The 15,028-nt window shown below is 36.7% G+C and overlaps 1 protein-coding gene across 1 annotated transcript in view; it reads right to left on the reverse strand.

The window, feature by feature from the left end:
- The window catches only part of LOC130682320 (transcription initiation factor TFIID subunit 1-like), a 154,065-nt gene that overhangs the window by 119,369 nt on the left and 19,668 nt on the right, over positions 1 to 15,028 (reverse strand). The window contains 4 exon segments of the mRNA XM_057496703.1: positions 12,962 to 13,042; positions 13,719 to 13,849; positions 14,234 to 14,375; positions 14,538 to 14,738. Of these exon segments, the coding sequence (XP_057352686.1) occupies positions 12,962 to 13,042; positions 13,719 to 13,849; positions 14,234 to 14,375; positions 14,538 to 14,738 (555 nt within the window).

Genomic DNA, 15,028 nt, shown 5'->3' on the forward strand with positions numbered 1-15,028 from the left:
AGACAGTGTATATAACAGCTCAATAAGCGAGCTAAGTTAGGTAGTAAGATACTAAAAAGGCTAACCTTGAACCTTTGGTAACCATGAATTTAAAGCCTCCAATGGCAATAAGTACATATCTTTCAAAAGTTACCCTAAATGTTAATGGGCTGCATGCACCAATCAAAAGACACAGAGTAATAGAATGGATAAAAAATCAAGGCCCATTTGTATGCTGCTTACAAGAAACTCACCTCAAACCCAAAGATATGTACAGACTAAAAGTCAAGGGATGGAAAAACATATTTCAAGCAAACAACACTGAGAAGAAAGCAGGGGTTGCAGTACTAATATCAGACAAAATAGACTTCAAAACAAAGAATGTAACAAGAGATAAAGAAGGACACTACATAATGATAAAGAGCTCAGTCCAACAAGAGGATATAACCATTCTAAATATATAAGAACCCAACGGAGGAGCACCAGCATAAGTGAAACAAATACTAACAGAACTAAAGGGGGAAATAGACTGCAATGCATTCATTCTAGGAGACTTCAACACACCACTCACCCAAAAGGATAGATCCACCAGGCAGAAAATAAGTAAAGACACGGAAGCACGGAACAACACAGTAGAGCAGATGGACTTAACAGAAATCTATAGAACTCTACATTCAAAAGCAACAGGATATACATTCTTCTCAAGTGCACATGGAACATTGTCCAGAATAGATCACATACTAGGCCACAAAAAGAGCCTCAGAAAATTTGAAAAGATTGAAATCCTTCCAACCGACTTTTCAGACCACAAAGGCATAAAACTAGAAATAAACTGTACAAAGAAAGGAAAGAGGCTCACGAAAACATGGAGGCTTAACGACCCACTCCTAAATAATCAATGGATCAATGACTAAATCAAAATGGAGATCCAGCAATATATGGAAACAAATGACAACAACAACACTAAGCCCCAACTTCGTGCGACACAGCAAAAGCAGTCTTAAGAGGAAAGTATATAGCAATCCAACCATATTTAAAAAAGGAAGAGCAATCCCAATTGAATGGTCTAATGTCACAATTATCAAAATTGGAAAAAGAGGAACAGAAGAGGCCTAAGGTCAGAAGAATTAGGGACATAATAAAGATCAGAGAAGAAATAAATAAAATTGAGAAGAATAAAAAAATAGCAAAAATCAATGAAACCAAGAGCTGGTTCTTCGAGAAAATAACAAAATAGATAAGCCTCTAACCAGACTTATTAAGAAGAAAAGACTCAACACAAATCAACAGTATCAGAAACGAGAAAGGAACAATCATGACAGACACCAAAGAAAAACAAATAATTATTAGAGAATACTTTGAAAACCTATATGCTAACAAGCTGCGAACCCTAGGAGAAATGGACAACTTTCTAGAAAAATACAACCTTCCAAGACTGACCCAGAAAGAAACAGGAAATCTAAGCAGACCAATTACCAGCAATGAAATTGAAGCGGTACCAAACAACAAAATCCCTGGGCCAGATGGATTCACCTCGGAATTTTATAAGACACACATAGAAGACATAATACCCATTCTCCTTAAAGTTTTCCAAAAAATAGAGGAGGAGGGGATACTCCCAAACCCATTCTATGAAGCTAACATCACCCTAATACCAAAACCAGGCAAAGACCCCAGCAAAAAAGAAAACAACAGACCAATAACCCTGATGAACGTAGATACAAAAATACTCAACAAAATATTAGCAAACCGAATACAAAAATACATCAAAAGGACCATACAACCTGACCAAGTGGGATTCAGCCCAGGGATGCAAAGATGGTACAACATTCGACAGTCCATCAACATCACCCACCACATGAACAAAAAGAAAATCAAAAACCACATGATCATCTCCATAGATGCTGAAAAAGCATTTGACTAAGTTCAACATCCACTCATGATAAACACTCTCAGCAAAATGGGAATAGAGGGCAAGTACCTCAACATAATAAAGGCCATCTATGATAAACCCACAGCCAACATTATATTGAACAGCGAGAAGCTGAAAGCATTTCCTCTGATATCAGGAACTAGACAGGGATGCCCACTCTCTCCACTGTTATTTAACATAGTACTGCAGGTCCTAGCCACAGCAATAAGACAAAACAAATAAATACAAGGACTCCAGATTGGTAAAGAAGTTAAACTGTCACTATTTGCAGATGACATGATACAGTACATAAAAAACCCTAAAGACTCCACCCCAAAACTACTAGACCTGATATCGGAATACATCAAAGTTGCAGGATACAAAATCAACACATAGAAATCTGTGGCTTTCCTATACACTAACAATGAACCAACAGAAAGAGAAATTAGAAAACAACTCCATTCACAATTGCATCAAAAAAATTAAAAACCTAGGAATAAACCTAACCAAAGAATTGAAAGACTTATACTCTGAAAACTACAAGTCACTCTTAAGAGAAATTAAAGGGGACACTAACAGATGGAAACTCATTACATGCTCGTCACTAGGAAGAATTAATATCGTCAAAATGACCATCCTGCCCAAAGCAATATACAGATTTGATGCAATCCTTATGAAACTACCGGCAACATTCTACAATGAAATGGAACAATTAATTCAAAAATTCATATGGAAACACCAAAGACCCCAAATATCCAATGCAATCCTGAGAAAGAAGAATAAAGTAGGGGGTCTCAATCCCCAACTTCAAGCTCTACTATAAAGCCATAGTAATCAAGACAATTTGGTTCTGGCACAAGAGCAGAGCCACATACCAGTGGAACAGACTAGAGAATCCAGTAATTAACACAGACATATATGGTCAATTAATATTTGATATAGGAGCCATGGACATACAATGGCAAAAAGACAGTCTCTTCAACAGATGGTGCTGGCAAATCTGGACAGCTACATGTAGGAGAATGAAACTGGACCATTGTCTAACCCCATATACAAAAGTAAACTCAAAATGGATCAAAGACCTGAATGTATGTCATGAAACCATTAACTCTTGGAAGAAAACACAGGCAAAAACCTCTTAGACATTAACATGAGTGACCTCTTCTTGAACATATCTCCCCGGGCAAGGAAAACAACAGCAAAACTGAGTAAGGGGACTATATTAAGCTGAAAAGCTTCTGTACAGCAAAAGACGCCATCAATAGAACAAAAAGTAACCCTACAGTATGGGAGAATATACTTGAAAATAACACATCCGATAAAGGCTTGACGTCCAGAATATAAAAAGAGCTCACACTCCTCAACAAACAAAAATCAAATAACCCAATTAAAAAATTGGCATTGAAACTGAACAGACAGCTCTCAAAAAGAGAAATACAGATGGCCAACAGACACATGAAAAGATGCTCCACATCGCTAATTATCAGAGAAATGCAAATTAAAACTACAATGAGGTATCACCTCACACCAGTAAGGATGGCTGCCATCGAAAAGACAAACAACAACAAATATTGGTGAGGCTGTGGAGAAAGGGGATCCCTCCTACACTGCTGGTGGGAATGTAAGATAGTTCAACCATTGTGGAAAGCAGTATGGAGGTACATCAAAATGCTCAAAACAGACTTACTATTTGTCCCGAGAATTGCACTCCTAGGAATTTACCCAAAGAATGCAGCAATCAAGTATGAGAAAGATCACTGCACCCCTATGTTTATCGCAGCACTATTTACAATAGCCAAGAATTGGAAGCAACCTAAATGTCCATCGATAGATGAATGGATAAAGAAGATGTGGTACATATACACAATGGAATACTACTCAGCCATAAGAAAAGGGCAAATCCAACCATTTGCAGGAACATTGATGGAGCTGGAGGGTTTTATGCTCAGTGAAACAAGCTAAGCAGAGAAAGAGAAATACCAAATGATTTCATTTATCTATGGAATATAAGAACAAAGGAAAATCTGAAGGAACAAAACAGCATCAGAATCACAGAACTCAAGAAAGGACTAACAGGTACCAAAGGGAAAGGGACTGGGGAGAATGGGTGGGTAGGGAGGGATAAGGGGGGAAGAAGTAGAGGGTTATTAAGATTAGCATGCATGGGCAGTAGGAGAAAAGAGAGGGCTGTACAAAACTGCGAAGGCAAGTAGTGATTCTCCAACATTTTGCTATGCTGATGGACAGTGACTGTCAAGGGGTTTATAGGAGAGACCTGGTAAAGGGGAGAGCCTAGTAAACATAAAATTCATTATAAGTGTACTTTAGTGATACCAAAAACAAACCAAACAAAACAAAATAAACGGCAGTTCCTGGGTGGTAATCTCCAATGAGTTCTACACAATGGTTTAAAGAGCATATAAAACTGTAGGCAAAGGATCTGTTTGCGTTTACACAGAGGATCAAAGCCTAATTGGGATACACCGAAAATGAACTAAGATACGATATGAAAAAGAACTTCCAACATCAGCACTCTCTGGAAGACTCATGCCAGAAGAGGATCATCGAAAAACTCCAACAAAGATCCACGCACTGCTACAGCTGTAGATGCACTCATCCCACCAGCTCCTGGACTTGCCATGGGAATGAAGGAGATATCTAAGCTGGCCTGTGCATACAGTAAAACAACAAATTTGACTGGATCTATACTGTTGGAAATAACCAAGAATTAGGAGAAGTGCAAATTGTAGCACTCCAAAATCTTACAACTACAGGCTATTTACGGTTAAAAGAACATAAGGGATGTGAACATTCCCCAGGAATGGGTTGTTTTAATTTGTCTGATTTCTCTCAGACTGTTCAAGTTCAGGTGGACAATATCCACCATATCATAGATAAGTTTTCACAAATGCCTAAGATGCCTAACTGGTTTTCTTGGTTTCACTGGAGATGGTTGGTAATTACAGGTATTCATTGTTTATGTAACTATACTCCTATTATGTTAATGTGTGTGTGCAATTTAAGTAGTAGCTTAAAACCTATACATGCTGAAGTTTCTCTACAAGAAGATATGTCAAAGAAATAATCAATCTTCCCATGTTTTGTTCCACCTTCTACTTCTATAGCTTTTCTTCTTCCTTCCTAATTACAACCCTTAAATAGAATTTGTGCCTCATTTCAAAGTTACCGAATACCATAATTCTTCCAAGTGGTTAAGATATCTCAAGACAAATGCTGAGCAAAGAAGCTACAGGGCATAAATATGCAAAGAAATAAAAAGCTAACCATTTCAAACAATAAGGCTTCTCTCTCACTTACAAACTTAACATTTCCCTGTATGGCCCCGGAAGATGACTGGTTAGCCAGAGACGGGTAAGATTCCTCAAGGGAGGAACAACCTAAGACAGGCACAGTCGCAGGGGGGCCAACAGGTGATAAATTGGGGATCAACAGAGGTGAGGCTTAGAATCTCACTCCCCCTGTTCTGAGAGAAATCTTCTGCATATGCGGATGTTTTATTGCCCTTCTCTAGCTTGGATTAACACATAGTCTACAGGCACACACCTGATCATCTACATTTGTTCCCTTAGAAAACAAAACTATATTTTCTACTTTTATCTTGTATCTATCTACCACTTCAGCATTTTATTAAAAATAATAATAATAAAGAGAGAAATGTGGTATCCACATATAAATCAAATATAAAAATGAAATGAGTATTCATATTTGGACTGACTGTTTATAGTTCATAATGCATGAACAAAACCGGAAGTTTCTGTGATGACTGCCCTTGTACTGTTCACTATGTAACTTATTCACTATGTAAGAATTTGTTCTACATGTAAGAACTTGTTTGTTATGCCTCAGAAGATTGGAGACTGACGAAAATTAGGCTTGGGGTGGATTAATGATTGTGCATTGAACATTGACTCCCCTATACAGAATTTTATTGTTGTTAACATGCATTTGTTCAATAAATATGAGAGAAGACCTCACAAAAAAAAAAAGAAATAGTACACAGTTCCAATGGTAAAATAAATAAGTAACCGGGATGTAATGTATAGCATAAGGAATATAGTCAAGATATTTTTAACAGCTTGGTATGGTGATAGCTGCTACCTAGCATTGTCATCTATATAAATGTTGAATAACTTTGTTTTACACCTGATACTAATGTAGTGTAATACTGTGTGTCAACTACCCTTCAATAAAAAATAATTATCTCTTATGCCTCAGAAGATTGGAGACTAACGAAAATTAGGCTTGGGGTGGATTAATGATTGTGCATTGAACATTGACTCCCCTATACAGAATTTTATTGTTGTTAACATGCATTTGTTCAATAAATATGAGAGAAGACCTCACAAAAAAAAAAAGAAATAGTACACAGTTCCAATGGTAAAATAAATAAGTAACCGGGATGTAATGTATAGCATAAGGAATATAGTCAAGATATTTTTAACAGCTTGGTATGGTGATAGCTGCTACCTAGCATTGTCATCTATATAAATGTTGAATAACTTTGTTTTACACCTGATACTAATGTAGTGTAATACTGTGTGTCAACTACCCTTCAATAAAAAATAATTATCTGTTATGCCTCAGAAGATTGGAGACTAACGAAAATTAGGCTTGGGGTGGATTAATGATTGTGCATTGAGCATTGACTCCCCTATACAGAATTTTATAGTCGTTAACAACCATTTCATCAATAAATATGAGAGATGCCCTAACAAAAAAAAAAAAAAACAAAAAAAAACAAAAAAAAACAAAAAAAAGGACAGACTTCCAATGGTATAATAAATAAGTAACTGGGATGTAATGTATAGCATAAGGAATATAGTCAAGATATTGTAACAGCTTGGTAGGGTGATAGCTGGAACCTACAATTATGTATATAAATGTTCTACCACTGTGTTGTACACTTGAAACTAATGTAACAATACTGTGTGTCAACTACCCTTCAATAAAAAATAATTATTAAAAAATAATAATAATTATTATCTTAAAAAAGAAAATAAATAATAAAAAAATAAAGAGTCTATGCACATAAACAAAACCAGAAATGACATAGGAAAGATCAAGACAGACACCACAGAAATACAAAGAATCATTACAGAATAGTATAAAAAATTAATGCTAACTGTATAACCTAAAAGAAACAGACAACTTTCTAGAAAAGTACAACTTTCCAAGGCTGACCCAGAAAGAAACAGAAAATCTGAACAGAACAATTACCAGCAACAAAATTGAACTGGTAATAAAAAACCGGCCTAAGACCAAAATCACTGGAAGAGATGGAATCACCACTGAGTGTTATCAAACATTTAGTTAAGACCTAATACCCATCCTCCTTAGAGTTTTCCAAAGAGTAGAACAACAGGGAATACTTCTAAGGTCATTCTATGAGGATCACTCTAATACCAAAAAGAAGGAACAACAAGACAAAAAAATAAAATTACAGACCAATATCCCTGATTAACCCAGACGCAAAAATACTCAACAAAATATTGTTAAACTGAACTTAAAAATACATCAGAAAGATCATCCATCATGATCAAGCAGATTTATTCCAGAGATGCGAAGAGGGTATAACTTTAGAAAATCCATCAATAAAAAGGAGGACAAAACCACATAATCATTTCCAAAGATGGAGAAAATGTATTTGACAACATCCATTCATTATAAAATCTCTCAACAAAATGGGAATAGAGGGCAAGTACCTCAACATAATAAAGGCCATATATGACAAACCTACAGCCAACATCATACTTAATAGCGATAAGCTGAAAGCTTTTCCTTTAAGATTGGGAACAAGACAAGAATGCCCACTCTCCCCACATCTATTCAACATAGTACTGGAGGTCCTAGCCACAGCAGTCAGACAACACAAAGAAATAAAAGGCATCAAAATTGGTAAAGAAGAAGTTAAACTGTCCCTGTTTGCAGATGACATGATATTGTACATAAAGAACCCTAAAATCCACTACAAAACTTCTACACCTAATATCTGAATTCAGGAAAGTTGCAGGATACAAAATTAATATGCAGAAATCTGTGGCATTCCTATACACTAACAATGAACTACTATAGAGACAAATAACAAAAGCAATTCCATTCTCAGTTGCAGCAAAAACAATGAAAAACCTAGGAATAAACCTAAAAAAGATGGTGAAAGACCTATACTTTGAAAACTACAAGATACTCATGAAAGAAATTAAAGAAGATACCAATAAATGGAAACACATCCCTCATGCTCATGGATAGGAAGAATTAATATTGTCAAAATGGCCATCCTACCTAAAGCAATCTACAGAATCAATGCAATTCCTATCAAAATTCCAACAACATTCTTCAACAAACCAGAGAAAATCGTTCTAAAACTCATATGGAAACACAAAAGACGGGGAAGAGCCAAAGTAATCCTGAGGAGCAAGAATAAAGCAGGGGGCATCACACTCTACTACAAAGCCACAGTACTCAGGATTATTTGGTACTGGCACAAGAACAGACCCAAAGACCACTGGAACAGAATAGAGTCCAGATACTAACCCAAACATATACAGTCAATTAATACACGATAAAGCTGCCATGGATATACAGTGGGGAAATGACAGCTTCTTCAACAGCTGGTGCTGGCAAAATTGGACAGTTACATGTAAGAGAATGAAACTGGATCACTGTCTTACTCCATACACAAAAGTAAATTCAAAATGGATCAAAGAAGTGAATGTAAGTCATGAGACCATAAAACAGTTAGGAAAAAAAAGCAAAAATCTCTTGGACATAAACATGAGCAACTTCTTAAAGAACATATCTCCCGGGCAAGAGAAACAAAAGCAAAAATGAACAAATGGGACTATATCAAGCTGAAAAGTTTCTGTACAGCAAAGGACACCACCAATAGAACAATAAGGCATCCTACAGTATGGGAGAATATATTCATAAATTACTTCAAAGAACTGATCCGATAAAGGGTTGACATCCAAAATATATAAAGAGTTCATGAAACTCAATAGACAAAAAGCAAATAATCCATTTAAAAAATGGGCTGAGGAGTTGAACAGACAGTTCTCCAAGGAAATTCAGATGGCCACAGAAACATGAAAAGATCCTCCACATTGCCAGTTATCAGAGAAATACAAATTAAAACCACAATGAGGTATCACCTCACACCAGTTAGGATGGACAACACAGAAAAGACAAGGAACAACAAATGCGGGTGAGGATGTGGAGAAAGGGGAACCCTCCTACACAGCTGGTGGGAATGTTAATTAGTTCAACCATTGTGGAAAGCAGTATGGAGGTTCCTCAAAAAGCTCAAAATAGAAATACCACTTGACCCAGGAATTCCACTACTAGGAATTTACCCTAAAATGCAACAGCCCAGTTTGAAAAAGACAGATGCACCCCAATGTTTATCCCAGCACTATTTACAACAGCCCAAAAATGGAAGCAACCTAAATGTCCATCAGTAGATGAATGGATAAAGAGATGTGGTGCATATATACAATGGAATATTTTTCAGTCATAAGAAGAAAACAAATCCTACCATTTGCAACAACATGGATGTAGCTAGAGGGTATTATGCGCAGTGAAATAAGCCAGGCGGAGAAAGACATGTACCAAATTATTTCACTAATCTGTGGAGTATAAAATCAAAGAAAAAACTGAAGGAACAAAACAGCAGCAGAATCACAGAACAAAAGAATGGACCCATAGTTACCAAAGGGAAAGGGACTGTAGAAGATGGGTGTGAAGGTAGGGTTAAGGGGGCGAAAAAGAAGGGGTACATTATGATTAGCATGTATAATGTGGGGGGTGGGGCATGCACACCTCAACAAAAAAAGGCAAATAAACCAATTAAATATTGGCACAAGATCTGAACAGACACTTCTCCGAAGAAGAAATTCAGATGGCCAACAGACACATGAAAAGATGCTCCACATAGCTAATCATCAGAGAAATGCAAATTAAAACCACAATGAGATATCACCTCATAGCAGTAAGGATCACCACCATCCAAAAGAAAAACAACAAATGTTGGTAAGGTTGTGTAGAAAGGGGAACCGTCCTACACTGCTGGTGGGAATGTACATTAGTTCAACCATTGTGGAAAGCAATATGGAGGTTCCTCAAAAAAGAAATAGCATTTGACCCAGGACTTCCACTCCTAGGAATTTACCCTAAGAATGCAGCATCCCTATTTGAAAAAGACATATGCACCTCTATGTTTATCACAGCACTGGCTATGTTTACAATAGCCAAGAAATGGATGCAACTTAGGTGTCCATCAGTAAATGAATGGATAAAGATGTGGTATATATACACAAGAGAATATTATTCAACCATAAGAAAAAAAATCCTACCATTTACAACAACAATGGTGGAGCTACAGGGTATCATGCTCAGTGAAATAAGTCAGGTGGAAAAAGACAAGTGTCAAATGATTTCACTCATCTGTGGAGTAGAAGAGCAAAGAAAAAAACTGAAGGAACCAAACAGCAGCAAAATCAAAGAACCCGAGAGTGGACTAACATTTATCAAAGGGAAAGGGATAAGGGAATAAAAGAGGGGCATTACTATTAGCAGATATGTTGGGGGTTGGGTTGAGAGGGGGTATGCACAGGAAGGGCTGTACAACACAGAGAAGTGAAGTAGTGATTCTATAGTGTCTTACTATGCTGATGGACAGTGTTTGGGGGTATGCGAGGGAATTGGTGATGGGGGAGTCTAGTAAACATAATGTTAATCATGTAATTGCAGATTAATGATATCAAAATAAATAAAATAAAGTAAAAAAAATAACTGAATGAAGAAATAAAAATAAATAAATAAAGATGGAGAACATCTTTGCAAATCACATACCTCTTTAAGGACTCAGACCTAGTATACATACATAAGTTTCAAAACCCAATAATAAGAAAAACAACTCATTCAAAATAAAAATGGTAAAAAAAAGATGAACAGGTGACCAAAATGTTATGTATATAAATAGGCAGACACTCAACATCCTTAGCCATTAGGGAAATGGAAATTAAAGCCACAAGCACTAGAAAGGCCATAATTTAAAAAATCAGAAAATAGCCAGACTTGACAAAGATGTGGAGAAACTGAGACCCTGATACCCTGTTGGTAGAGATGAAAAATGGTGCAGCCACTATAGAAGCCTGACAGTTCCTCCAAAGGTTAGACACAGAATTATCACATGACCCAGTAATTCCACTTTTAAGTATTTACCCAAGAAAAAAGGAAACATACATCCACACAGAGATTTATACATGAATATTCATAGTAGTTTATTCCTAACAGTCAAAAACTAGGAACAACGAAATATCCTTAAAGATACGTGATTAGTTAAACTAACTGTGGTACATCCAGACTATGGAATACTGTTCAGCAATAAAAATGAAACAAACTTTCAATATACACAATAACCTGAATTAATCTCAACATAAGTACAGAGTGAAAGACAGACAAGAAAGAATACATACAGTCAACCAGTGGTGCTGGAAAAAAAGAATATCCACATGCAAATTAATGAAGTTGGACCTTTACCTTACACCACATAAAAATTAACTCAGAATGGATTAAAGACCTACATCGAAGACCTAAAAACATAAAACTCTTAGAAGAAAACATAGGGGAAAAGCTTTATGACATTTAATTTGGCAATGATTTCTTGGATAAAAGCACAATTTACAAACTAAAATTAGATAAATTGGAATTCATCAAAATTTAGAACTTCTCTGTATCAAAGGACAAAACACAATGTGAAAAGGCAACCTGTGGAATGGGAGAAAATATTTGTGTATCATTTATCTGATGAACGGTTAATATCCAGAATATATAAAGAACTCCTACAAATCAACAAAAAATAAACAATCTGAGTCAAAAATCAGCAAAGTACTTGAATAGCTATTTCTCAAAAGATGACATATAGATGGCCCACGAGCACATGAAAAGATACTGAACATCACTGACCATTAAGGAAATGCAAATTAAAACAACAATGAGGTACTACCTCACACCCATTAGGATGGCTGGCTACTAACAAGGAAGCAATAATAAGTGTTGGGAAATGTGAAGAAACTGGAACTCTTACACAATTGAGAGCAATACAAAATGGTGCTGCTTCTTTGGAAAACAGTATGGAGGTTCCTCAAAAAAAATCTAAAAATAGAACTACAATATGATCGGTTATCACATTTCTAGTTATATATGCAAAAGAAAGGAAGGTTTGGATAGTTGTTTGCACACCTGTGTTCCTAGCAGTAGTATTTCCAGGAGTCAAGAGGTGGAAGCAACACAAATGTCCATCAATGGCTGAGTAAACAAAATGTGGTATACACATACAACAAAATTATTTTTACCCTAAAAAAGGGAAATCCTGGCACATGCTACAACATGGCTGAACCTTGAGAATATTACACTAGATTAAATTAATCAGTAACCTAACAACAAATACTTAAAGATTCCACTTTGGTGAAGCACTTCAAGTAGTAAAAGAAAGACAAAGTAGAATGGTGGTTGTCAGAGGCTGGGGGAGGAAGGAGTGGAGAGTTACTGTTTAGTGGGTAACAGTTTCAGTTTTGCATGACGAAAAGAGTTCTGGAGATTGGTTGTACAACAATGTGAATATACTTAAGACTACTGAACTGTGCACTTAAAGGTTAAAATGGTATGTTTTATATTATGTATATTTTACCACAATTTTAAAGAAGAATACATACTATATGAATTCATTATCTAAAATTCCAGAAAATGTAATCTAATCTATAGTTACAGAAAGCAGATCAGTGGTTGTCAGGGGACATGGAGGGTGGAGAGAACAGAAGAGGCATGATAACAGGACTTCAAAGAGGCACAAAGAAACTTTAGGGGGTGACAGAAACACTCATCATTATTTCATAGGTATCAACACACATCCAAACATATGCAACATATATCATATAAAAATTGTACACTTTAAATGGGTTTTCTTAAAAACCTCAATAAACAATAAACCTGTGTTTTTTTTTCAAAAAGGATAAATGGTATGTACTAATAACAGTTAGTGTACTTCCTTGCCTCATCATCAATCTTCATCTGAAAATCTTCCTCATTTTCTTCTTCTGGAGCAATAAAGGACTTCTCACCATAGCCAGCATCCTGGAAGAGGACCAATTCATGCAATCAATTATCAATCAACTGGAAAGCAAAAAGCACAATTTCACTGAACACATAGTACAGAATATCGAAGCACATTTTGCACAGAAAATGATTCTGTTAATTATCACCATAGGCTATCAGAGGATATATTACATTTCAAGGAACTGATCAGCTGATAAATGGATAGTTACGGCCCATGAGGGAGCTAAATACAGATGCTCATTAACTCAGACTCATTAATTCAGTGGGACAGAGTTGTGCCATCACACATCAGTTAGATCTCTTCTATTTGGGCCTGATAAGAATACTTCTGTGCTTCTCTCAACTACATGTCCAGCACCAAAATGATCATCTCTGCCCACCCTTAAGGCTGTGGAAAACAACTGAGAAATACTTCCCTGCTTACGTGATTGTCTTGTAAAGAACAAGATTAAAGTCACCGCCCAAATGGATTTGCACAGCAAAAAATATGCCCTAAGTCCCTCACCAACCCTTCCCACTGATATGCAGCTAAACTGTAGTTTTCCTCAGAACTGTACCTCATACAACATGAATTTTTAAATAATTGGTAATAATCTAAATCACCATCACTTCTAAGCCAGTGAAAATGGTCTTCATCTTTGTCTCTCTGAAAAAACCCTTAGGCATAAGCAGTGCCTAAGAGGAAGGTGTTCACCTTTAGTCGCTGCTCAGCAGCTATCATGCTATAATAAGCACAGCACTGCTCTGGAGACACCATAGCTCTGATCTCCTCTTCAGTTGGTAAACGAAAATCAGATTTCAGCACCCACCAGTTTGAGTCCATCCCTATAAAAGATAAGAGAATGAAAACATTCTGAATTCACAAAGGCCCTTTCATTGACAGCAACAGGGATATCAAACAAAGACCGAACCAGGCAATGTCCTAAAAGGTATGAGGCCTGGCCAAAGACAGCCTGACTGGTCAAGAAAACCACTGCTAGGTTTTCCTACATCTCAAATAAGACATCCAACAATCACTGAATTTCCTGGCAGGCAAAATCAAAAAGCAATCAGACCCTCCACAATTCGAAGATTTTCTATCTTCTCCTTTAGATGACTAACAATTTCTTTTTCCATTTTGTTAGCTGTACACTTATCCTTTAACAGAAATCCCTAATTCCTTTCTTGGAAAGAGGCAGAGAGGACAAATAATCAGTCACAACTGATGACCTGTGCGTTTGAAGTCAGCGCAGAACTTTAGCCTCTTCCGGACGCTGCTTTCTGAATGGGAAGGAAAGGCTTTTTTTATATCTTCCATTCGGATCCGCCGTGGCCGATCTTTACTCTTCCAGAAGAGGCGGTAAATAAAAACCTGCCCAATAAACCAAATGTTTTTTATCTGACAAATAATAAAAGCCCTTACCAGGGCCCCTTCCCCTGCTAAGCCCCTGTGTATTTTGCTCTTTCTTGATGTGCCCCCAAATTCATATACCCTTTTATGTGCATCCTGACCTCCTCATCCTCTCATTCTTACCTGCAGAAAGTCTCGAATGTGTGTATTCGCCCTTTTGGAGTTAGGCCTAGGAACTTCAAACAAGGGGCACTGCTGGCCAACCACAAAAATATCCACTAATTCCCGAATATAGTAACCTTGTCTTGTCCGAATGATAAGAAAGTCAGTTTCTGGCATCTTATGAAGGTAAATAGGGGCACGAAAAAGGTTGTTCTCAAATGCCTAAAACAGAAGGAAAAACCCCAAATTATATACAGAGAAGCCCTAAGAAATTTGGTCAACTAATGAGAAAGGATAATCAAGCTTGTCTGCTCTTGTCCCGATTATGCCACCTAAAATCCATCCAGTAATATAAACAAATTATAATATGGAATATCAAGGGGGATTGGACAGGTTAAGTTTTTATCCACTGGCAATCTTTAAGAGTCAGTAGAGGGGAAACTACAGGATTTGGAGTCATGACACTGGCTCTGCTACTCACTATTATGATGTCAGGTAAGTTATTTAATATC

This window comes from Manis pentadactyla (assembly GCF_030020395.1).
Source record: "Manis pentadactyla isolate mManPen7 chromosome Y unlocalized genomic scaffold, mManPen7.hap1 SUPER_Y_unloc_5, whole genome shotgun sequence".
Lineage (NCBI taxonomy): Eukaryota > Metazoa > Chordata > Mammalia > Pholidota > Manidae > Manis > Manis pentadactyla.